We start from the raw sequence: 25,222 nt of genomic DNA on the forward strand, positions 1-25,222 counted from the left end.
GTCCTCCCTTTCTGACCATGGCAATTGCCCATCATTGGGCACTAAAAGAACGGACGCCCTCAACCCTCCTTAGTTATGATCACAATATTACGACATTGTGTTGTACTTGGGACGTTGTCCTGTGTTAAATGAGACTGTCCAAAGTAGATTTTGTGACTGATGTTGGCGACCCACTTACCTGTGAGGAGGCGCAGTGTTGATTGCAGGTGCCTTGGGGAGGAGGAGGCCTCGGGTGTTGCTATGGCAACTGAGCCAAGCCGCGAGCCGAACTTTCAAACTTTCGCCTGTGCAACGTCGGGGCGCGAGCTCGGCTTCTCTGCGGCCTCGGAACTTCCCCTTTTTTTTTAAAAAAAGAACATCTGTTGTTAAAAATAGGTGTGAGGACATGGCTCACACCAGAATTTCTGCCAAGTATCCTCCTCACATCGACCCGACCAAAGCGCCCATTGCCTTCGGGGACCGCGCTTTGCCCAAACTGAAGCGGGAGCTGGCGGATCCCGAGCTCCTGGTCCGGCAACGGGCCCTCATGGCTCTGTGTGACCTGCTGCACGACCCCGAGTTAGCTTACTCGGCGGTCGAGGTCGGTAAGTGAAGACCCTCTTCACTTGTTGCACAACACACACTTAAAACAGAAGGTACCAGACAAGTTTAGAGGAGTTACAAGGCGCTCGGGAAGTTGGGTGTATCAACATGGCCTTGTTTGCTTTATCCCTTATCTTAGGTGCTCAGTGAACGTGACTTACATAAATACATTTTAACCCATTATAAGACCATAAGACATAGGAGTGGAAGTAAGGCCATTCGGCCCATCGAGTCCACTCCGCCATTCAATCATGGCTGATGGGCATTTCAACTCCACTTACCAGCGTTCTCTCGAGCCCTTAATTCCTCGAGACAACAAGAATCTATCAATCTCTGCCTTGAAGACATTTAGCGTCCCGGCCTCCACTGCACTCTGCGGCAATGAATTCCACAGGCCCACCACCCTCTGGCTGAAGAAATGTCTCCGCATTTCTGTTCTGAATTGACCCCCTCTAATTCTAAGGCTGTGTCCACGGGTCCTAGTCTCCTCGCCTAATGGAAACAATTTCCTAGTGTCCACCCTTTCCAAGCCATGTATTATCTGTACGTCTCTATTAAGTCTCCCCTTAATCTTCTAAACTCCAATGAATACAATCCCAGGATCCTCAGCCGTTCCTCATATGTTAGACCTACCATTCCAGGGATCATCCGTGTGAATCTCCGCTGGACACATTCCAGTGCCAGTATGTCCTTCCTGAGGTGTGGGGACCAAAACTGGACACAGTACTCCAAATGGGGCCTAACCAGAGCTTTATAAAGTCTCAGTAGCACATCTCTGCTTTTATATTCCAACCCTCTTGAGATAAGTGACAACATTGGCACAGTGGTTAGCACTGCTGCCTCACAGCGCCTGTAGACCCGGGTTCAATTCCCGACTCAGGCGACTGACTGTGTGGAGTTTGCACGTTCTCCCCGTGTCTGCGTGGGTTTCCTCCGGGTGCTCCGGTTTCCTCCCACAGTCACAAAGATGTGCGGGTCAGGTGAATTGGCCAAGCTAAATTGCCCATAGTGTTAGGTAAGGGGTCAATGTAGGGGTATGGGTGGGTTGCGCTTCGGCGGGTCGGTGTGGACTTGTTGGGCCGAAGGGCCTGTTTCCACACTGTAAGTCTAATCTAAATTGCATTCGCTTTCTTAATCACGGACTCAACCTGCATGTTTACCTTCAGAGAATCCTCGACTAGCACTCCCAGGTCCCTTTGTATTTTGGCTTTACTAATTTTCTCACCATTTAGAAAGTAGTCTATGCTTTTATTCTTTTTGCCAAAGTGCAAGACCTCGCACTTGCTCACGTTGAATTCCATCAGCCATTTCCTGGACCACTCTCCCAAACTGTCTAGATCCTTCTGTAGCCTCCCCACTTCCTCAGTACTACCTGCCTGTCCACCTAACTTCGTATCATCTGCAAACTTCGCTAGAATGCCCCCAGTCCCCTCATCCAAATCATTAATATATAATGTGAATAGCTGTGGCCCCAACACTGAACCCTGCGGGACACCGCTCGTCACCGGCTGCCATTCCAAAAAAGAACCTTTTATCCCAACTCTCTGCCTTCTGTTAGACACTCAATCCTCAATCCATGCCAGCAGCTCATCTCGAACACCATGGGCCCTCACCTTGCTCAGCAGCCTCCCGTGTGGCACCTTATCAAAGGCCTCTTGAAAGTCTAGATAGACCACATCCACTGGGTTTCCCTGGTCTAACCTACTTGTCATCTCTTCAAAGAATTCCAACAGGTTTGTCAGGCATGACCTCCCCTTGCTAAATCCATGTTGACTTGTTCTAATCAGACTCTGCTCTTCTAAGAATTTAGAAACCTCATCCTTAATGATGGATTCTAGAATTTTACCAACAACCGAGGTTAAGCTAATTGGCCTATAATTTTCCATCTTTTGTCTTGATCCTTTCTTGAACAAGGGGGTTACAACAGCCATCTTCCAATCATCCGGGACCTTTCCTGACTCCAGTGACTCTTGAAAGATCTCAACCAATGCCTCAGCTATTTCCTCAGCCACCTCTCTCAGAACTCTAGGGTGTATCCCATCCGGGCCAGGAGATTTATCAATTTTAAGACTTTTTAACTTTTCTAGCACTATCTCTTTTGTAATGGCAACCATACTCAACTCAGCCCCTGACTCCCTTTAGTTGTTGGGATATTACTCATGTCTTCCACTGTGTTGGGATATTACTCACGTCTTCCACTGGAAGACATGAGTAATATCCCAACACAGTGGAAGACATGAGTAATTATGATAATAGGTATCTATTATAAACTGAAAATAATTCTGTTTTCCTGGACATAGATTAACCAAAGAAAGATTTGGCAATCAAAGTATGTAAGCTCTAGTAAATAAAAACTAATACTTGGAAGTTAACTATTGGATCAATTCCATTTTGTAGAAGACATGTCAGATCAATGTGCCTCATTCGCCATGTTGTTTTCCTTCTGGAACAAAAATTGAGGCCAACTCTCAGGCTGTTGCTTCAGGTTCCCTGACTTTCCATTCAATATAAGCCCTCGGTCTCACTGGAGACAATTTTTCTTCCGTGACAAAATACATGCTACTGTGATGCCGACCTTTTCAGTTTAAATTCTATACATCCATTCCTGTTACCCTCTCAGGTTGACATCCTATATACACATTCTGATGGAATTTCTGCTGAATGTTTTATTGAGCATCCAGTTATCATCTGTAATACCTCCAGCTAATTAGGGTCTCATGATTTTTAGGATTGGACTTTCCAAAACTGCTGCTTCAATCCCTCACAAATAACAGTTGCCCTAGAATTTTGTAACTTGAGTATTCTCCTGCATTGAATGACATCCACTAAGTACTCTTGCCCTTCCATAATTTCCTGTGCCGAATCCAGTTTTCAAATCCTTAGGATATCCTATTAGAAGAATATTCAGAACATAAGAGGACTTCTAGCAATGCAAATTAAATGCAAACAGAGGGTTTTTGGAATCCTCTTAGATGCAGATCACAATATCCGAATGAAAAACTGGCACTAACTACTTTCCAAGTTGGTGGTGTTAAAATGCACTGTCAAGGAAAACAGGCTGCACAAAATGGAGAAAGATTACAGGGAATATTGCCAGTCAGAAGTTATATATGCAATGGAAATTGGCAAGCAATATATCGATAAAACTATGATCAGTTATTTGCTGTTGCACCTCCTTAATCCTATAATTTTTAATGACAGAGACCTTTAAGCACGAGACCTTTCAGTCTAAAAGAGAAATAAAACTCTGTGGTGGTAGGGTGGAAGCACGACATTTAATAAAAAAATTAAAGTGTAATTTATAACAATAAACTACACAAAAACAGAATTATACTTTTAAAATTCACTCGTGGGATGTTTGCTGTACTGGCTGGGCTAGCATTTATTACTCAACCTTTGGGTTGCCCTTGAGAAGGTGGTAGTGAGCTCTTTCCTGTGGGCTTTTGTTCATTGATTACCTTCCATTGAACCTGCAATATTTAAGACCATAACGAAGAACAGAAATCGAACATTTGGCCTATTAAATCTGCCACCATTCAATGAGACTACAACTATTATCCTCAACTCTACTTTCCTGCCTTTTCCCACTTCCTTACTGATTAAGAGTCTCTCTGTTTCAGTCTTGAATATTCTTAATGACCAAATCTCAACAGCCCTCTGTGGTTAAAAAATCTATATGTTCACTACCCTCTGAGAGAAGTAACCCTCTTCATCTCTGTTTTGAATGAGTGACCCTTTACTCAGACATCATATCCTCTGGTCCTAGACTGTCATACAAGGGGAAACAATCTTTGTGCAATTATACTGTCAAGTCCTCAAAGAATCTTCAGTGTTTCTAAAAGGTCACCTCTCATTCCCTTAAACTCCAATAGTATAGGGCCAACCTACTGAACCCTTCCTCATAAAACAATCCCTCCATACCTAGAATTAATCTAGAGAACTTTCTCTGAACTGCCTCCAGTGCCACTATATCTTTCCTTAGATAAACGGATCAAATCTGTTTGCAATATTGTAGGTGTGGTCTGATTTTTGCTTCTTTTATTTTTATTTAGCAAGACTTCCCAAATTTTATACTCTATACCGTTTGAAATAAAGATCAAGATTTCATTTGCCTTCCCAGTTACCTTTTCATGATTCATGCATGAGGACCCCCAAATCACTGTGTTGCAGCTTTCTGCAGTCTTTCTCCATTTAAACAATATTCAGCTCCTCCAGTCTTCCTGTCAAAGTGCATAACGTCACATTTTCCCACATGATATTCTCATTGCTAAGTTTTTGACCACTATTATTTACTGTCAATGTTATCCTCACCACTTGTCTTCCCACTTTTTTTGGTGTTATCTGCAAACGTGGCAATAGTACATTCATTTCCATCGTCCAAGTCATTAATTGTAAATAATTGACACCTTAACTGATATTCTAAGTTCTGATACTAAGCTTCAAATTCACACTCCCAAATTTTACCTGCAGATACCAGGACAGAAAAAAATGCATGTTTCAGCATTTTTCATTTTCTATTTCAAACTTACCAAAACCGATATAATGTCAAAAACTGCTGAAATAACTCAGCAGATCTGGTAGCATCTTTGGTGAGAAAGCTGAGGTAATATTTTGGGTCCAGAGACTCTGAGTTCTGAAGAAGGGTCACTGGACCTGAAATGTTAACTGCTTTCTCTCTGCAAATGCTGTCAGACTTGCTGATATTTTCCAGCACTTCCTGTTTTTGTTTCTGATTTCCAGAATCTGCAGTTATTGTTTTTGTGTTTAAATCTGATATAGCGTTTGTATGAAGACTCATCATTTTTAAAAACACTTATATTGAAGTGCTATTACTGATTTCCTCATTTAAATGTGACTGATTTTCCAGACATTTGCTTTGGAGAGTTCCTGTTTCTATTGGTAATATTGTCTCTCTTAATTCTCTAGTTTTCATTGCTTAAAATAATTGACCTCCTTTGGTGCTACTGATGCACCAAAAAGTTAAATGTACAATGTTATATGCAGTTAACTGTATATATTTTATGCTCATTATTCCATTGCTCATTTACCTTTGCTATGTATTTCTAATTTTACAATAACCAGGAAGAAAATGTTGAAGACCCCATTCTATCTTCCTAACACTGATAATACTGTATTTGTTGACCACAAATGAAAGAACTCTATAGAGGCTGCCATACTATCACCAAATCATCCTTTATTTGCACCTGCATAGTTCTTGACATTCTCACCATTAGCAACTCTGCTGGAGCAATCCCTGTAGTTGCATGAAGGGTGGCCCTGTAATCAAATTTGGTATCTAGTGAAGCTGTAAGCTGTTTCTTTAAGCCTGCCTTCAAAGCTTGGACTGCTCCTTCCATCAGACCATTGGATGATGGATGGCATGAAGCTGTTCTTCTCTGATGAATACTATTCAACTTCAGGAAATACTGAAATTCCCTGCTAGAATACCATGGCCCATTATCTGTGAACAATACTTACAGGAGTGTGTGTATTGCAATAAATGATTGCAGTTTTTCTATCATCGTTGCCGTGTTTGAACTTTATGCACATCCAACCGTGAATGATCCTGGTGGAGTTCAGCCATTATCTGACAGCAACCTTTGCTCAGAACAATCAATCTTGGCCCCATAATAATATGCTTTCATCTACTGTGCTCCGGCCTCTCTCGGTCAAGAGATTTAAAAGGTTTCAATTCTGGTTGTGATGACCCTTTTGTTTCAGTTTTGCCAGGAATGGATTTTTCTGTGTCCGAATCTGAAATTGTCGGCTGTGATAGAAATGTGTCCAAAAAATTTAAAACCATTACAGACTTTTCCAGTCGCAGTACCACTGGCAGTATATTTGCCACTGGGAGGTGGCTGAGTGCATCCACATTTGCTACCTGACCTCCCGGACAGTGTTCCAATTTGTAATTAAGCACATTTAGAATTAGAGCCCACCACTGACTTTGGCCTGAAGCTTTGGGCAGCGCCGACTTGTCCTCTTTAAGCTGAAGTTTATGATCTGTTATTACAAAGTTATGTCGAAATTGGTGGAACACCCCGACTCCTAATTTGACAGCCAAACATTCCTCTTTATAGGGGCATATTTATGCCCATATAAATGCTCTGCATTAGTTGAAGTCCTGGATGCATACACTTTTGAGCATTACTCTCCATTTGGCCACCAAATTGTACCCCAGTGCCATACAGGGAGACATTGCATGTCACTACCAGATCTTGCTTGAGATCAAAGTGTGTCAACACCTTAGAGGATGTATCTTCACTTTCCTGAAAGATAAGGCTTGGCCATTTCCAAGGCTGACCCATTTTTAAGAGTTGAAGCAAAAGTGCAAGTTTAGAGGCCAAGTTATGCATGAACTTTGTGTAATAATTTCCTAACTGAAAGAAAGACCTAAGCTCTGGTGGAAAATTGAAGCCAGGCACCTTTGATCCCCCTCAATTTGTCTTCCAATGGGTGTAATCAGTTTTGTCAACTTTGTAGCCCAAGTGGATCACTTGAGATGCCTGGTGCACACATTATTTTTCCTTCTAAACTTTATACCTGCTTGGGAGAAACGTCTAATGACTATGTCCAAGTTCTCTAACTGCTCATTACTGTCTTGCCTGTTATTAGCACATCATCTGGATAAATGGCAACCTGGGGTAGATCTTGTAAACTGTCCTCCACCATCGTATATTAGTACCAACTCTTATGGGTATTATTGTGTAGTTCTGGGAATCCTGATCTAACTGCAATTACAAGTATGCATGGCTCATATCCAGCTTTGTGAAGGACAACCCCCTGCCAGCTTTGCATATAAATCCTGTGAGAGATTGGATATTTATCCACTTGTGAAAAGCAGTTTACCATTTGCTTAAAATCTCCACAAAGGGGATCTGACCCATTGGACTTCACAATCAGTATTACGTGTGCTGTCCTCTCTGCAAACTAGATTGGTTTGATGCTTCCTTTACTTTCCAGCTTTTTATTTCTTCCTCTATTTTAGCCTGTTGGGTAAATTATACTTGGTGGGCCGTGCAGAATTGTGGATTGCTTCCCAGCCAACCTGCAAGCTGGCCTTGGTTCCTTTGATAGTCTCTAGACTTTCCTGGAAAGCTTCTGGGTATTTAATTAGCACTTCACTCAGGCAGACATTTTCAAATCGAAAAATGTGGAGCCAATTTTTTATGAATCTGTCTCAACCAATTTCACTCCATCAATCCTGGACCTGACCCTTTTACTCCAATCAGTGGTAACTCAACTGGCTGCTTCTCCTGAGAGACCGGAGCCAAAGTTGTTCCCCCTAATCTGTACAGGTTCCCTTGTACTGTTTATGTTCTCAGTCTAGCCAAGATTTCGCACAAACATAAGGGTTGAAGTCCTGAGTGAATTTTGTTAAAGACTGGTTCTGTGATCACTGAAATGGCTGTGCTAGTATCAACGACCATTAGAAGCAGGTGATCATTTAACCAGTTGTTTATTTTGAGTGGTTCTGATTTGGATGTTGCAAAGTAATTTAACTCTTCCAAACCAAATATAGGTGGCCTTTCCACGGTGTGCTGTCTCCTGAATACTGGCATATTAGTTCTCTTACTCTGTTTAACTCTGTTTGGGACTCTTTTGCTGTTTCAAGTCCGCGTACCAGCAGCAACTACAACCGCTTGCCGGTCCAGATCATGAAGAAGATTTTTAATCGTTTGTCCAAGGCTTGGCTTTGTTTTGGGGCTTTACCATAGGCTGACCTAGAGTCGCTTTGTTCAGGATGTGTCCTGAGTGAGGCTATGCAATTGCCTGCAATCAGGTGGTGTTCCCCAAGCTCAGTCAGCCTGGTAAGGGTGTTCCATTAGAATAGTCTGCAACACATATGCTCTACTTGCTGCATTTTCAAATGATAATGCACGTTGTAGTGCCTGTTTGAAGTCAAGTTGGGCTGCGGCAATAAATGCTTTTGCATTGTTACATCATTGAGCCCACATACCAAATAGTGTCTCAGCATCTCACATGCGTATGCTAGTTGCCTTAACCTAGTCAAAAATCCTGACACAGATTCCCCTGTAGCATCTCAGAATGAGAGGAAACGTAGGATCATAATATTCCTTAACTAAACCCATCAACCTCTTGAAAGGTTTTAGTACCTGGTGCCTCAGGGGAAGTTAGGTTCCTAATAATCAAAATTGTTGGGGGTCCACGAGCTGTCAGGAGAGTTACTTGTTGCTTTTCATCTGCCTGAATGTCATTTCCCCAGAAAAGGTAATGCATTCTTTCTACATATTGGTTCCAGTCTTTGATGGCAGGATCGACTGAGTCAAACTTCCCAAATTATGACAAGTTGCCAGAAATGCTTATCCTAACTCAAAGATGTCTGTTGAATTTCTTCAGGTGTGTGTTTTTCTCTTGTTGCTGCAGAAATAACTGCGCAGAGGCAGGTATTCCATCAACCAGTCGCCCTTTATTTACACATGGAAAGACCTTGACACTGATCCATTTTGCTCAGTGTCAGTTCTCAGAACGAACAGAAACTTTGACACTCCTGTCTATATCTGTCATCCCGAGCTCCCTGATTGGACCAGATTAACAGCCCCAGTCAGGGAACTCATATTCTACGAGATCCACCTGACTGACCTCATTATAATCATGACAACAAGATGTATCTTTTTCTGGAAAATGGCCTCCTAAAATTGCTATCCATCTTTTTATCCAGTGGTCACCCCAATGTGCAGATCATTCACACGTACTTTGGAATTACAGTTTTTTGGTGGATTTTCTGTAAAGTCTCATACAAACCCAATGGGCACAAAAAACAAAAAGTTTCTTTATATGTTAAGAATCAAACTGGATGAAAGATATTTTGGTCCTCTTGTGACAAAATTACTTGGGAATAGAAGAAGCAAGAAGAAGAACAAATGAAAATTGAAAAGAGCAAGCATATATTTTTATAGTTGTGCTTCAAAATGTCCACAGCTCAAAAAAGTTGTCTTTCTGTACTAACCAACATGATTTATATGTGAAGTAAGAAGAGTTAACAGTTAAAATTTAAAGTTTTTTTTAAGGCGCCTAGCGGACCCGGAAGCTGGTGTCGCGCTAGGTTACCTGGGAAGGGTTTTTTTTCTTATATAAGCGCGCATCTCCAAGCCTTCAGCCTCACTCTCTCGGCGGAGCAGGTAACGGCTGTCTGGTGGTGTTTTTTGAAGTCGCGGGTATAGTCCAGTTAGTGTTTTTTAACAGTTAAAATTTAAAGTTTTTTTTAAGGCGCCTAGCGGACCCGGAAGCTGGTGTCGCGCTAGGTTACCTGGGAAGGGTTTTTCTTTCTTATATAAGCGCGCATCTCCAAGCCTTTGGCCTCACTCTCTTGGCGGAGCAGGTAACGGCTGTCTGGTGGTGTTTTTTGAAGTCGCGGGTATAGTCCAGTTAGTGTTTTTTAACAGTTAAAATTTAAAGTTTTTTTAAGCGCCTAGCAGACCCGGAAGCTGGTGTCGCGCTAGGTTACTTGGGAAGGGTTTTTTTCTTATATAAGCGAGCAGGTGAGGAACCCGAGGCACTACAGGGCTAGAGCCTCCCGCCCGCCCTCCTCCTCTAACCTAATAATAAGACCCGTTGTGGTAAGCAGGTAAGTACTGCATTTTGCTTGTTTGTTTCTTTAGATCTAGTTTTTAAAGTTTACCTTTTAGAGGGATGGCAGCGAAGGCAGTGCAATGTTCCTCTTGCAACATGTAGGAGGTGAGGGAAGCCATTAGCGTCCCTGCTGATTACACTTGCAAGAAGTGCATCCATCTCCAGCTCCTCCAAGACCGTGTTAGGGCACTGGAGCTGGAGTTGGATGTACTGCGGATCATTCGGGAGGCAGAGGTGGTCGTAGATCAGAGCTTTAGGGAAGTAGTTACTCCGAAAGTTATAGAGAGATGGGTGACAGTGAGGGGGAGTGGGAGGAAGCAGCCAGTGCAGGGACCCCCTGCGGTCATTCCCCTCAAGAATAAGTATACCGTTTTGGATACTTGTGGAGGGGATGACTTACCAGGGGTAAGCAACGAGGTTCAGGCCTCTGGCACGGAGCCTGGCCCCGTTGCTCAGAAGGGAAGGGTGGAGAAAGGTAGAGCGATAGTTCTTGGGGACTCAATAGTGAGGGGCACAGATAGGCGGTTTTGTGGGGGCGACAGAGACTCACGATTGGTATGTTGCCTCCCAGGTGCAAGGGTACGTGATGTCTCTGATTGTGTTTTCCGGGTCCTTAAGGGGGAGGGGGAGCAGCCCCAGATCGTGGTCCACGTTGGCACCAACGACATAGGTAGGAAGAGGGGTGAGGATGTCAGGCAGGCTTTCAGGGAGCTAGGTTGGAAGCTCAGAGCTAGAACGAACAGAGTTGTTGTCTCTGGTTTGTTACCCGTGCCACGTGATAGAGAGTCGAGGAATAGGGAGAGAGAACAGTTAAATGCGTGGCTACAGGGATGGTGCAGGAGGGAGGGTTTCCGGTTTCTGGACAACTGGGGTTCTTTCTGGGGAAGGTGGGACCTCTATAAACAGGATGGTCTACACCTGAACCTGAGGGGCACCAGTATCCTTGGGGGGAGGTTTGCTAGTGCTCTTTGGGAGGGTTTAAACTAACTCTGCAGGGGCATGGGAACCTGGACTGTAGCTTTATGGTACAGGACCTTGAGTGTAGGGAGGTTAGGAACAAGGCATCGATCTCGAAGGAGGGTGCCTGTAAACAGAAAGGTGGCTTGAAGTGTGTATACTTCAATGCCAGAAGTATAAGAAATAAGGTAAGTGAACTTGCAGCGTGGGTTGGTACCTGGGACTTCGATGTTGTGGCCATTACAGAGACGTGGGTTGAACAGGGGCAGGAATGGCTGTTGCAGGTTCCAGGGTTTAAATGTTTTAGCAGGGTCAGAGATGGGGGTAAAAGAGGGGGTGGTGTGGCATTGCTTGTCAAGGATAGTATTACAGCGGTGGAAAGGACGATGGAGGAAGACTTGCCATGTGAGGTAGTTTGGGCTGAGGTTAGAAATAGGAAAGGTGAGATCACGCTGTTAGGAGTTTTCTACAGGCCTCCTAATAGTCCGAGAGAAGTAAAGGAAAGTATTGCGAGGATGATTCAGGAGAAGAGTGAAAGTAGCAGGGTGGTTGTTATGGGGGACTTTAACTTCCCAGATATTGACTGGGAAAGCTATAGCTCGAGTTCGTTAGATGGGTCGGTGTTTGTCCAATGTGTGCAGGAGGGTTTCCTGACACAATATGTAGACAGGCCAACAAGAGGTGAGGCTATACTGGATTTGCTTCTAGGTAATGAACCAGGCCAGGTGTTAGACTTGGATGTAGGTGAGCACTTCGGGGACAGTGACCACAACTCGGTGACTTTTACTTCAGTGATGGAGAGGGATAAGTGTGCACTGCAGGGCAAGAGTTATAGCTGGGGGCAGGCAAATTATGATGCAGTGAGGCATGACTTAGCATGCGTGGATTGGAAAAATAGGCTTCAAGGGAAGAACACAAATGATATGTGGAGATTGTTCAAGGAACAGCTATTGGGTGTCCTTGATAAGTATGTACCAATCAGGCAGGGAGGAAAGGGTCTTGTGAGGGAGCCGTGGTTTAATAAGGAATTGGAATCCCTTGTGAAAGGGAAGAGGGCGGCCTATGTAAAGATGAGGCGTGAAGGTTCAGTTGGGGCGATTGAGAGTTATAAGGTAGCCAGGAAGGATCTAAAGAGAGAGCTAAGAGCAGCGAGAAGGGGACATGAAAAGTCCTTAGTTGGTAGGATTAGGGAAAACCCAAAGGCTTTCTATAGGTATGTCAGGAATAAAAGGATGACTAGGGTAGGTATCGGTCCAGTCAAGGATAGTAGTGGGAAGTTGTGCGTGGAGGCAGAGGAGATTGGAGAGATACTAAATCAATACTTTTCGTCAGTATTCACTCAGGAACAGGACACTATTGCTGATGTGAATATTGAGTCACAAGTGATTAGAATGGATGGCCTTGAGGTATGTAGCGAAGAGGTCTGGGGAATACTGGAAAGGATGAAAATAGATAAGTCCCCTGGGCCTGATGGCATTTATCCTAGGATCCTCTGGGAAGCTAGGGAGGAGATTGCAGAGCCATTGGCCTTGATTTTTATGTCGTCATTGTCTACGGGAATAGTGCCAGAAGACTGGAGGATAGCGAATGTGGTCCCCTTGTTCAAGAAGGGGAGTAGGGATAGCCCGAGTAAATATAGGCCAGTGAGTCTCACTTCTGTTGTGGGCAAAGTCTTAGAGAGAATTGTAAGGGATAGGATTTATGAACATCTGGATAGGAATAATGTGATCAAGGATAGTCAGCATGGTTTTGTGAAGGGCAGGTCGTGCCTCACAAACCTTATTGAGTTCTTTGAGAAGGTGACTATGGTAGGCTAATGCAAAAACTACGGAGGTATGGCATTGAGGGTGCATTAGAGGTTTGGATTACGAATTGGCTGGCTGGAAGGAGACAGAGGGTAGTAGTTGATGGAATAGGTTCATCTTGGAGTGCAGTTACTAGCGGTGTTCCACAAGGATCTGTTTTGGGACCATTGCTGTTTGTCATCTTTATAAATGATCTGGAGGAGGGGCTTGAAAGCTGGCTGAGCAAGTTTGCGGATGACACGAAAGTCGGTGGAGTTGTGGACAGCGAAGAAGGATGTGGCAGGTTACAGCGGGATATAGACAAGTTGCAGAGCTGGGCAGAAAGGTGGCAAATGTAGTTCAATGTAGCTAAGTGTGAAGTCATTCACTTTGGTAGGAGTAACAAGAAGATGGATTACTGGGCTAATGGTAGGCTACTTGGTAGTGTGGATGAGCAGAGGGATCTTGGTGTCCATGTACACAGATCTCTGAAAGTTGCCACCCAGGTAAATAGTGCTGTGAAGAAGGCATATGGTGTACTGGGCTTTATTGGTAGAGGAATTGAGTTCCAGAGTCCTGAGGTCATGTTGCAGTTGTATAAGACTCTGGTGCGGCCTCATCTGGAGTATTGTGTGCAGTTTTGGTCGCCATACTATAGAAAGGATGTGGAGGCATTGGAACGAGTGCAGAGGAGGTTTACCAGGATGTTGCCTGGCATGGTAGGAAGATCGTATGAGGAAAGGCTGAGGCACTTAGGGCTGTTCTCATTGGAGAAAAGAAGGTTTAGGGGAGATTTGATAGAGGTGTACAAGATGATTAGGGGTTTAGATAGGGTAGACACTGAGAACCTTTTTCTGTTAATGGAGTCAGGTGTTACTAGGGGACACAGCTTTAAATTAAGGGGTGGTAGGTATAGGACAGATGTTAGGGGTAGATTCTTTACCCAGCGGGTTGTGAGTTCATGGAATGCCCTGCCAGTAGCAGTGGTGAACTCTCCCTCTTTATCGTCATTTAAGCGGGCATTGGATAAGCATATGGAGGTCATTGGGCTAGTGTAGGTTAGGTAGACTTTGGTCGGCGCAACATCGAGGGCCGAAGGGCCTGTACTGCGCTGTATTTTTCTATGTTCTATGTTCTAGAAAGTGGTATTATTGATTTTTACAGGATAACACCTTGGTACTGCATATTTGTTAAGCTGGAACTGACAAAGCATATGTACTAGGATAGGACAGATGACATGGGCTGAATGTGACACAGATATTTGAATTTCATAAGATCATGATAAATACAAGGTAAAGAAAAAATCTTTGAAATGTTGGCAGACAAGTGATATTCTCTAACATGATCTCCCATCAAACAGGACAGTGGACATCAAAAGTGTAACAAATATCTGGTCACAAGAAGATCCACTCTACTTCTGTTTTGGTGTGTTCTGACAGTGAAATTAATTTTTAGATAAAACAACACTAATTTTGAAATTGCACATGGAATTTTTTGGCCATGCTTATCTGACTGGTGAAAGTGTGGTAGGTGAATCCAAGTGGCCTTGCTTAAAGAAAACATCCCCAACAGGTGATGTGTTGTTCCTGCATGATGTAGGAGCTGGTGGACTCTTTTGTGGTTCCCAGTGACCATGTCTATAATAAATGTTGGTGGTTGGAAGAACCCCAGCACAGAGTGAATGAGCTGAAGTCTGACCTTTAAACATTGTGATACATCAGGGAGGGAGAGAGTTACCTGGGTGTTGTATTTTATGAGACAGTTTAGACTAACTAACTTGAATTCGGCCAGTGGTGAGGGACAGGAGGGTATGGCTGTGAGTGAGGTAGGTAAAGGGATCCAGGAGGTAGAGTTGCAGAAGCCTCAGCTTCCATCCTTGTCCAACAGGTTCAAGAGTTTTGCTCCCTGTGTGGACGGGGCTGCAGGGAGGATGAGCCGACTGACAGCAGTACAATGATGCTGGGAACCATTCAAATCGGGCGAGAGAAAATAAATTGTTGTAATTGGGGATAGTAAACTTAGAGGCACAGACACTGTTCTCTGTGACCAAGATTGAGAGTCCCAAAGGTTGTGTTGCCTGCCTGGTGCTTGGGTCCAGGATGTCTCATCTCGGCTGCAGAGGAACTTGCAGGTGGAGGGTAAAGATCCAGTGTTTGTGGTCCATGAGGGTTCCAATGACATGGATAAAGCTGGGGCAGAGGTTTTGCTAAAGGAGTATGAACAGCTAGGAGCTAAATTAGAAAGCAGAACCAAAAAGATGATAATCTCTGGATTACTACCTGAGCCAAGAGCTGATTGGCACAAGGTCAATAAGATTAAGCATGTAAATACATGGCTCACAGATTTGTGTGAGAGAAATGGATTTGAATTCATGGGACATTGGCACCAGTGCAGGAGCAGAGGGATCTGTTCCATTGGACAGTTTTTATTTGAACTGTGCTGGGACCAGAGTCCTAATGAATAGATTAACTAGGGCTGTAGATAGGGCTTTAAACTAAAAAAAAGTCAGGGGTGGGGGTGCTCAGTTATAGGGGAAATTAGAAAATCTGAATTAAAGGAGGAGGTAAGCGTGCAGAACTCAGGACAGATCATTAAAATCTCCAGCACAGACACATAGGACAGAGTGTATGGAAAGGGTTAGCAATCAAACTTCAAGCACGCTTGACAAACGAATAACAATGAGAAGGGGGATGGTTAATACAGCACTGAAGGTGTGATATCTGAATGCATGCAGTATAAGAAAATTGTGGTGCAGATCAAAATTGACAAGTATGACGTGACGGGCACATGGAGATGTGGCTATTGGGGATCATGATTATTCAAGGATATGCATCTTATTGAGAAGATAGGCAGGTGAGCAGAGAGGTTGCCTTATTAGTCAGAAATGAAATTAAATCAATAGTAAGAAGCGAATTGGGGTCAGATGGTGTAGAATCTGTGTGGATAGAATTGAGGAATTGCAAAGGTAAGAAAAGCCATAGTTGGATTTATGTACAGGCCTCCAAATAGTAGTCAGGAGCTGGGGCGCAAATTACACCAAGAGATAGAAAAGATGTGCAGGAAAGACAAAGTTACAGTGATCAAGGAGGGTTTCAATATACAGGTGGACTGGGAAAATCAAATTAGTAGTAGATTGCAGGAAAAGGAATTTGTGGAGTGTCTACGAGATGGCTTTTTGGAGCAGCTTATGGTGGAGCCCACTAGGGACAGGCAATGCTAGATTTAGTCTTGTGCAGTGAGTCAGACTTGATGAGGGAGCTTAAGGTGAAGGAACCCTGAGGAGGCAGTTATTGTAATGATTGAATTTACTCTGCAGTTTGAGAGGGAGAGGATAGAATCAAAGGTAACAGTATTACAGCTGAATAAAGGCAGCGACAGAGGCATGAGGGAGGAGCTGGGTAGAATTGACTGGGAGAGGAGCCTAGCAGGAAAGACAGTGGAACAGTAATGGAAGGTGTTTCTGAGAATAATTCAGGAGACACAGCAGATAGTACAGGGAGGATGAGGCAACCATGGCTGATGAGGGAAGTCAGGGATAGCATAAAAATGATATAGAAAACATATAATATGGTGAAGGGCAATGGGAAACCAGAGGATTGGGAAGCTTGCAAAGACCAACAAAGGGCCACAAAAAAAGAAATAAGGAGGGAGAAGATTAAATATGAAGGTAAGCTTGTCAATAATATAAAGGAAGTCTGTAAGAGTTTCTTTAGACATATAAAGGGCAAAAGAGAGGCAAAAGTAGACATTGAACCACTAAACAATAATGCTGGAGAGATAGTAGTGGGGAATAAAGAAATGGCTGAGGAACTGAATAATTACTTTGCGCCAGTCTTCCCAGTGGAGGACTCGAGTAAAATCCCAAAAATTCAAGAGCGCAAGGGGGCAGAGCTAAGTATGGTGGCAATCACCAAGGAGAAGGTGCTAGAAAAACTTAATGGCCTGAAGGTGGATAAATCACCTGGACCAGCTGGACTACACCCAGAGTTTGAAGGGAGATAACTGAAAGGATAGTGGTGATTTTTCAGGAATTGCTAGAATCAGGTAGAGTCCCAGAGGACTGGAAAACTGCTAATGTGACACCACTGTTTAAAAAGGGAATAAGGCAAAGGAAGACAAATTAAAGACTGATTAGCCTAGCCTCAGTGATGGGTAAGATCCTGGAATCCATTGTGAAGATGAGACTTCTGAATGCTTGGAAGTGTATGGTAAAATAGGGCAAAGTAAGCATGGTTTCATCAGGGGAGTTCATGCCGGAGAAATCTGCTAGAATTCTTTGAGTAAGTAACGAGCAAGTTCGACCAAGTAAACCGAATGGATATTATCTACCTGGACTTCAAGGTCTTTGACAAGGTGTCACACATAAAGTTACTAAGTAAGATAAGGGCCCATGGTGTTAGAGGCAAGGTGCTAGCATGGATAGTAGCTTGGCTGTTTGGCAGAAAGCAGAGAGTGGGGATAAAAGGGTCCTCAAGATGGCAGCCGGTGACAACTGTGTTCTGCAAATGTTGGGACCACAACTTTTCACTTTATACATTAACTATCAAGATGAAAGAACTGAGGGTGTTCTGGCTAAGTTTGCAGATGATACAAAAATAAAAGTCACACAACACCAGGTTCTAGTCCAACAGGTTTATTTGGAAGTAGTAGCTTTCAAAGTGCTGCTTCTTCATCAGGGACTGATAGCATTGAGGAGGTGGGGAGGCTGCAGAAGGATTTGGATAGGTTAGGAGAGTGGGCAAAGAAGTGGCAGATAGAGTACAATGTGTGAAAGTGTGAGGTCATGCACTTTGGTAGGAAGAATAGAAGTATGAACTATTTTCTAAATAGGGAGAAAATCAGAAGTCTGATGTGCAAAGAGATTGAGGAGTTCTAGTCCAGGATTCTCTCAAGGTAAACTTGCATGTTGAATCAGTAGTTATGAAGACAAATATTTTGAGAATACTTGGGGAAAAAAAACGCAGGTGTGTACTTCCGAGGCTCTAAAAGGCTCTGGTCAGACCACATTTGGAGTATTGTGCGCAGTTTTGGGCCCCATATCTCAGAAAGGACTTATTGGCCCTGGAGTGTGTTCAGAGGAGGTTCATGAAACTGATCCCATGAATGGAAAGCATAACATATAAGGCATGTTTGAGGTCTCTGGGTTTGTACTTGATGGAGTTTCAGAGGATAAGGGGGATCTAATTGAAACATACAGAATACTGAATGGGCTGGACAGAGTAGACGTTGGAAAGATGTTTCCATTGGTAGGAGAGACTAAGACTTGAGGGTAAATGGAGGACCTTTTAGAATGGAGATAAGGAGGAACTTCTTCAGCCAGAGAGTGGTGAATCTATGGAATTCATTGCCACAGGAGGCTTTGGAGACCAGGTCATTGGATATATTTAAGAGTGAGATAGATAGGTTCTTGAGTATCAAGGATTGCAGGGAGAAAGCAAGAGAATGGGGCTGAGAAACCCACCAGCCATGACCGAATGGCAGAGCAGACTTGATGGGCTGAATGGTGTATCAGTTTGTGACCATGACTAGATACACATAATAGGCCCCGTAAAGTGAGGTTGTAGATTTGAAGATGTGCCTTGCTGTGCTTTCAGGGAGCCTGAGATTCCACATATCTTGGAGTTTTCAGTAAACAACCATGTAAAGCATTCATATTTGGTGAATGAAGTGAATGGGTCCAAGTCATGATCAATATTGACAGGGTGAATGAAGCTGCTCAACATTTTTCATGTGTAGTTACATGGTGAAAGATTCATGACAATGACTAAAACACAACACAGTTATACAGTTATTCAGGAATTTGTTCTCAGCAGTGTCTTTGATTACAGTGAAGCAGATGAAGTAAGTGAGATTTCATATAATAGAAGTGATAATGAGTGTATCAGTAGCAGTGGGGACATTTTGGGATTCTGTGATAGTTAAGGCTTTTTGCTATATTGATGTTTTTTTTGTCCAGAATGGTAAATATGAATTAGAAATGCCTATATGAGTTGAGAATTTTTTTTTGAGTATTTTCACAATTGTGGTCAGCCTTGTGGCCCAATATGGTCTAGCAAATATTTTTTATGGATTCTTTTTTTTCTTTCATGTGAACGTGCATAGATCTGGCTTGTGGTGTCCATTTATCATTGTGATGATATTTTTTATGTCAATGAGATCAATTAGTAGAAACTGTTAATTCCTTGCCGCTGTTTGGGTGCCTTTAATGACTTTGATCCACAGCTCTTTCAATTAAATGTGATGTGCTCCTGTGAGTTACATGATTAGTTACAATTTATGACATTGCTCGAAAGTGACGCAACCAGAATAATTAATTGATTATTATTCAGCGATGAATGTGCTTAAAATTTCTGTTACTTAAATAGTGATGATAATTTGGGATCAATAAAAATTATGAGAACATATTGATCATCTTATAACTCAACACAGATTGTATGACTTTTAGCTTCATTGAACATATAAATCTGGAGAAAATTCCTATATGATGCTTGAAAGGAATAATCATTTAAATTAATTTTGCATATTATTTTCGACATTCAGTGTGAAAGTAATTTCCAGCTGCTCTTCCTCATTCCTGGAATGATGGCCTTGTAGAGTTATAAAGTTATACAGCAGGGAAACAAACTCTTTGGTCCAACTCATCCACGTTGACCAAGTTTCCCAAATTAAACGAATCCCACTCGTCTGCGTTTGGTCCATATCCCTTTAAACCTTTTCTATTCATATACCTGTCCAATATCCCTACATTAAGGGTAAAAAAAATGAGGTCTGCAGATGCTGGAGATCAGAGCTGAAAATGTGTTGCTGGTTAAAGCACAGCAGGTTAGGCAGCATGCAAGGAATAGGAAATTCGACGTTTCGGGCATAAGCCCTTCATCAGGAAATGATATCCCTATATTTACCACTTCCTCTGGCAGTTCATTCCACGTACAAACTACCCTTGGTGTGAAATGGTTGCCCCTCAAAGGGACCAAAACAAGAGACATAGTTTAAGAATATAAAAGGTCTCCTTTTTAAGGCAGAGTTGAAAAAAGGCTTATTTCCTCAAAGTGTGGAATTCTGTTCCCAGAAAGTAGTGGAGGATTTATTTATTAATAAATTTATTCAAGACTAAGTTAGACAGATTTTTGATAGACAAAGGAGTCAAGAGTTATGAAGTGCTGAAAGGAAACTGGAGCCAAGATCACAAAGGTGATCTTATTGAATGATGGAGCAGACTTCAAGGGCTGAATGACCTTCTCCTGCTCCTGAATCCTATATTCCTGCACACACTTGGTATATTTTTCTGAATATATAGTCTCAGCGAGGACCCTCAATGAGCGTTCATTCATTATTTTCCAATGGGCATTGTTAATAAGTGAGGCTTCCCACTTAGCATGGGATGGCATGCTGGCTCAGTAGTTAGCACTGCTGCCCCCACAACGCCAGGAACCCGTGTTCGATTCCAACCTTGGGCGACTGTGTGGAGTTTGTACATTCCCTCCTTGTCTGTGTGGGTTTCCTCCTACAATCCATAGATGTGCAGGTTAGGTGAATTGGCCATGCTAAATTGCCCATAGTGTTCAAGGATGTGTAGGTTTGGTGCATTAGTCAATGGTAAATATAGGATAATAGGGTAGGGGAATGAATGTGGGTGGGGTACTCTTTGGATGGTCAGTGTGGACTTGTTGGGCTAAAGTTTCCACACTGTAGGAATTCTATAATTCTAAATTAACATTTGTTCAGTAAATTAAGTTCCCATGTTGTGCATTGTGAATTGGTACTTCTAACCTGGATAGGTTTGAGAAAAGTTTTTAATAATTCTTGTAGAGCACAAAAGAAAGCTATTTAAGGAAACCAAGTTCGCACAATATTTCTCCCTCTTTATTCTAGGAAATGACATAAAATAGAACGGTGTTTAGAGAATTCAAATTATGTGGATGATAAATAATCAGGAACAAGAGCCATCATTTTCAGGATCAATTTCAGCTCATTAAACCACCAGGATGGATTCTTAATGTATATTTAACGTCATGCTGCATTCTGTTAATTTAACACAGGCTTAATATTCCTTTTTGTACTTAATTTTCTGCTAATGATTGAAGTTAGAATAAAGAAAATATACTGTAAGTATTCATACCACCAGAAAAATCATGCAAAAGATCATTAAACAAATTATCATACAATGAAGGTATTTTGTAGTAAGTCTCTTAAGGATAAATTTCCACTATGGCTTTGATGTGAAGTATAACATAAAGAAAGAGTCTCAGACAAATTTGAGTTGCAGTCGGATTGGACAGTAAGATTTGATTTATGCTAGATGTTCTTTAAATTCAGGAGATTAGCTGAGCACTTTGAAATAAATGGTGTCACGGTTTGGAAATGTAAGATTGACATTTCTCTGGGGGAATACAGCCTCTGTTGATGGTAAAAAAGAGGAATTAAGATTGACAACATGAGAATCTATCCCAGGAGGAGGCTTTGACCTTTCTTTCTTAATTAAAGGAATATGTTGACCCTACTTCCATTTTATGAACCAGCAGCTATGCCTCAGCTCTGTGAAGAAAGCTCTTTAAGTAATGTAATAAGCTGACTTCCATTCTGTCTTCAGCTCTCGGGCAACATTTTCACTTCCTTCAACCTCTTCACCACTGACTTTTGACAAGATGCAGTGGAGAATTTGACTAACAGTTTTCTGTCCTAACTACCCTAACTACATTTTATCAGATTTCCAAATGCACAGTTTAGCAATCTCTCACAGTTCATAAACTTTTCCATTCCCCCTCCCCTCGAGCAGAATAGAGTTGCAATTTTCTGAAGTGCCTGACTTTCCAAACGATAGTTTAAAGCTGGTACTTGTAACCATATTTGCTAATTTCCTACATTATGTAATTGGAAAGTTGGACCTGCTGGAAAAGCTCAGCAGGTCAGGCAGCATCGGAAGAGTACGGCTGTCGATGTTTCAGGTATAAGCCCTTCATCAGGATCCCTTCTTGATGAAGGGCTCATGCCCGAAGCGTGACTCCCTTGCTCCTTGGATGTTGCCTGACCAGCAGTGCATTTCCAGTGCCACACTTTTCGACTTTGACTCTTCTGCATCTGCAGTCCTGCTTTCTCCTAATTGGAAAGATGTGCCATTCATGAATTTTCAATTTGATCGCAATTAACACAATTAAAATTCACCATTCACCATGGGCAGCATAGTAGCTGTGGGTGGCATGGAGGCTCAGTGCTGCCTCACAGCACTAGGGACCCAGATTCAATTCCACCCTCATGTGACTCTGTGTGGAGTTTGCACATTCTCCCTGTTCCTGCATAGATCTCTTTCGATTTCCACCCACAGTCTAAAGATTCAAGGAGCTATGAATCTGCACTCCAAGGTCTCTTTGTTCAGCTCCCTCGGACCTTACCATTAAGTGTGTAAGTCCTGCTAAGATTTGCTTTCCCAAAATGCAGTACCTCGCATTTATCTGAATTAAATTCCATCTGCCACTTCTCAGCCCATTGGCCCTTCTAGTCCAGATCATTTTGTAATCTGAGGTCACCCTGTTCGCTGTCCACTACACCTCTAATTTTGGTGTCATCTGCAAACTTACTAACTGTACCTCTTATGCTCGCATCCAAGTAATTTATGTAAATGACAAAAAGTAGAGGATCCTGCGCTGATCCTTGTGGCACTCCACTGGTCACAAGCCTCCTGTCTGAAAAACAACCCTCCACCACTACCCTCTGTCTTCTACTTTGAGCCAGTTCTGTATCCAAATGGCTAGTTCTCCCTGTATTCCATGAGATCTAACCTTGCTAATCGTTCTCCCACGGGGAACCTTGTCGAACGCTTTACTGAAGTCCATATAGATCACATCTGCTGCTCTGCTCTCATCAATCTTCTAGGTAGATAGGATAGTGAAGAAGGCATTTGGTATGCTTTCCTTTATTGGCCATTGTATCGAGTATAGGAGTTGGGAGGTCATGTTGCGGCTGTACAGGACATTGGTTAGGCCACTGTTGGAATATTGCATGCAATTCTCCTTCCTATCGAAAAGACGTTGTGAAACTTGAAAGGGTTCAGAAAAGATCTACAAGGATATTGCCAGGGTTGGAGGATTGGAGCTATAGGGAGAGGTTGAATAGGTTGGGGCTGTTTCCCCTGGAGCATCGGAGGCTGAGGGGTGACCTCATAGAGGTTTAGAAAATTATGAGTGGTATGGATAGGATAAATAGACAAAGTCTTTTCACTGGGGTCGGGGAGTCCAGAACTAGAGGGCATAGGTTTACGGTGAGAGTGGAAAGATAATAAAAGAGACCTAAGGGACAACTTTTTCACGCAGAGGGTGGTACGTGTATGGAATGAGCTGCCAGAGGATTTGGTGGAGGCTGGTACAATTGCAACATTTAAGAGGCGTTTGGACGGGTATATGAATAGGAAGGGTTTGGAGGGATATGGGGTGGGTGCTGGCAGGTGGAACTAGATTGGGTTGGGAGATCTGGTCAGCATGGACAGGTTCTATGTTGTACCTATCTATGACTCTATGACTCTATGTGCAGGGTAGGTGGATTGGCCATGGGAAATGCAAGGTTACAGGGATAGGGTAGTGGGGTGGGTCTGGGTAGAATGCTCTTCAGAGGTTGGATGAGGACTTGATAGACTGAATGGCCTGATTTGACACTGTAAGATTCTATGATTCAATGGCACACTATTATTCAAGTTGACTGATCCTGGGATACAGTGCACAATCAATGTTGGAAGTCATTGATGCTTGCAAGGTCTGTATTATTTCATTTGCAATGAAGTGGTGGACATATTGCAATTCTGAGTTTCATTTTTATAAATACCTTACTCGACTCCAAGCATCTGTGTAAAATTCATTTAAGTCTGCTATCATTGATATGTATCAGAGATCCTGTTAATTTTTCCCAACTTATCAGGGCTGCGATAATTATAACAATTCTATTTTTTCATTCATGCTTTGAAATCATTTGCATTTTATTTAAGCAATGTGTGCAACCTATGTTCCTGGCCACTGTATATTTTTTCAGCTAAGATATTGTGTGGACCACCTTAAATGAAGGCATAGCCTAAATACTGTACAGGTGAAACTAGTTTAGTTTGGGATTATGTTTGGTTTGGACTCATTGGACCGAAGTCTCTTTTTCCGTGATGTAAGACTCTATAAATATGCTGTAATTTCATTTTATACATTGTAATATAGGAATTTAGCTAGAAAGTAAATGGTGATTTTTTTTTGTTTCCTTCAGGCTGTTTGGAGAACTTAAAACTTCTTTTGAAGGATGAGGATGCTACTGTTCGTCGCAAGACCACTGAAATTTTCTATATTTTGGTTACACATAGTATTGGAAGGTAAGAGAATTAAAGGAGCTGACAAACCACAACAGACTATTAATTAAATAATGCTTTGAAGAGAGTTTATGAAAAAAGAGTCAGCATGTATAGGTTACCAGAGTCAATAGGCAAAAAACTACAAATGCCATCTCCACCCAGAAAAAAAACAGATGGAACACTTTCTTTTTGGAATTTCAGTATTCTGTGCAGAATATAGGGAGATTGAGAAATTTAAGGTGAATGTTCCAGCATTTAAGGCCGAAGTAGCTGAAGGCGCAGCCACCAACAATGGAGTAATTAAAATTCAGGATACCAAAGAGACCATAATTAGAGGAGTGCAAATATCCAGAATAATCATAGAAGAGATTACGAAATTCTAAAACAGGATTCTAAAACTAGAATGAGAATTTTAAAGTTGAATATGGGAGCCAATATAGTTCAGCAAGCCCAAGGAGATATGTGAATGTGATTTGTTGGTGAGTTAGGATATGGGTGGTATAGTTTTGGATGACCTTAAATTTGCAGAGGGTAGAATATGGGAGTACATGGAATAATAAAGTCTAGAGATTGGATCTGCATGGCTGAAGATTTCAGCAACAGGTCAATTGAAACAGAGTAAAGCCAAGTAATGTTGCTTAAGTGCAAATAGGCTGTCTTAGTGACTACACTGATCTGTGGTTGAAAACTCAATTAGGAGGTAAGAAAGCTCAAGTAGGAGGTATGTTACTTGAGAAGATTATAAGAAATAAGATATAAATGCATTTGGAAAGACAGGGTTTGATTAGGAGTAGTTAACATGGCTTTGTGCCTGTGAGATTATGCCTCCCAAATTTGTTAGAGTTCTTTGATGAAGTGACTGGGAAAGTTGATGAGGGCAAAGTGATAGATGTAATCTATATGGATTTCAGTAAGGCCTTTGATAAGGTTTCACATGGTAGGCTGCTCTGGAAGGTTACATCCTGTATGGAATGAGCTGCCAGAGGAA

The 25,222-nt window shown here is 42.4% G+C and overlaps 1 protein-coding gene across 1 annotated transcript in view; it reads left to right on the top strand.

The window, feature by feature from the left end:
- The first annotated feature begins 261 nt into the window (after window positions 1-261).
- Window positions 262-25,222, top strand: part of LOC132827252 (radial spoke head 14 homolog) — a 107,209-nt gene continuing 82,248 nt past the window's right edge. The window contains exons 1-2 of the mRNA XM_060843876.1: window positions 262-584; window positions 24,153-24,255. Coding sequence (XP_060699859.1) covers window positions 386-584; window positions 24,153-24,255 — 302 coding nt within the window. The 5' untranslated portion in view covers window positions 262-385. The remainder of the gene's footprint in view (window positions 585-24,152; window positions 24,256-25,222) is intronic.

The sequence above is a fragment of the Hemiscyllium ocellatum genome, chromosome 24 (assembly GCF_020745735.1).
Source record: "Hemiscyllium ocellatum isolate sHemOce1 chromosome 24, sHemOce1.pat.X.cur, whole genome shotgun sequence".
Lineage (NCBI taxonomy): Eukaryota > Metazoa > Chordata > Chondrichthyes > Orectolobiformes > Hemiscylliidae > Hemiscyllium > Hemiscyllium ocellatum.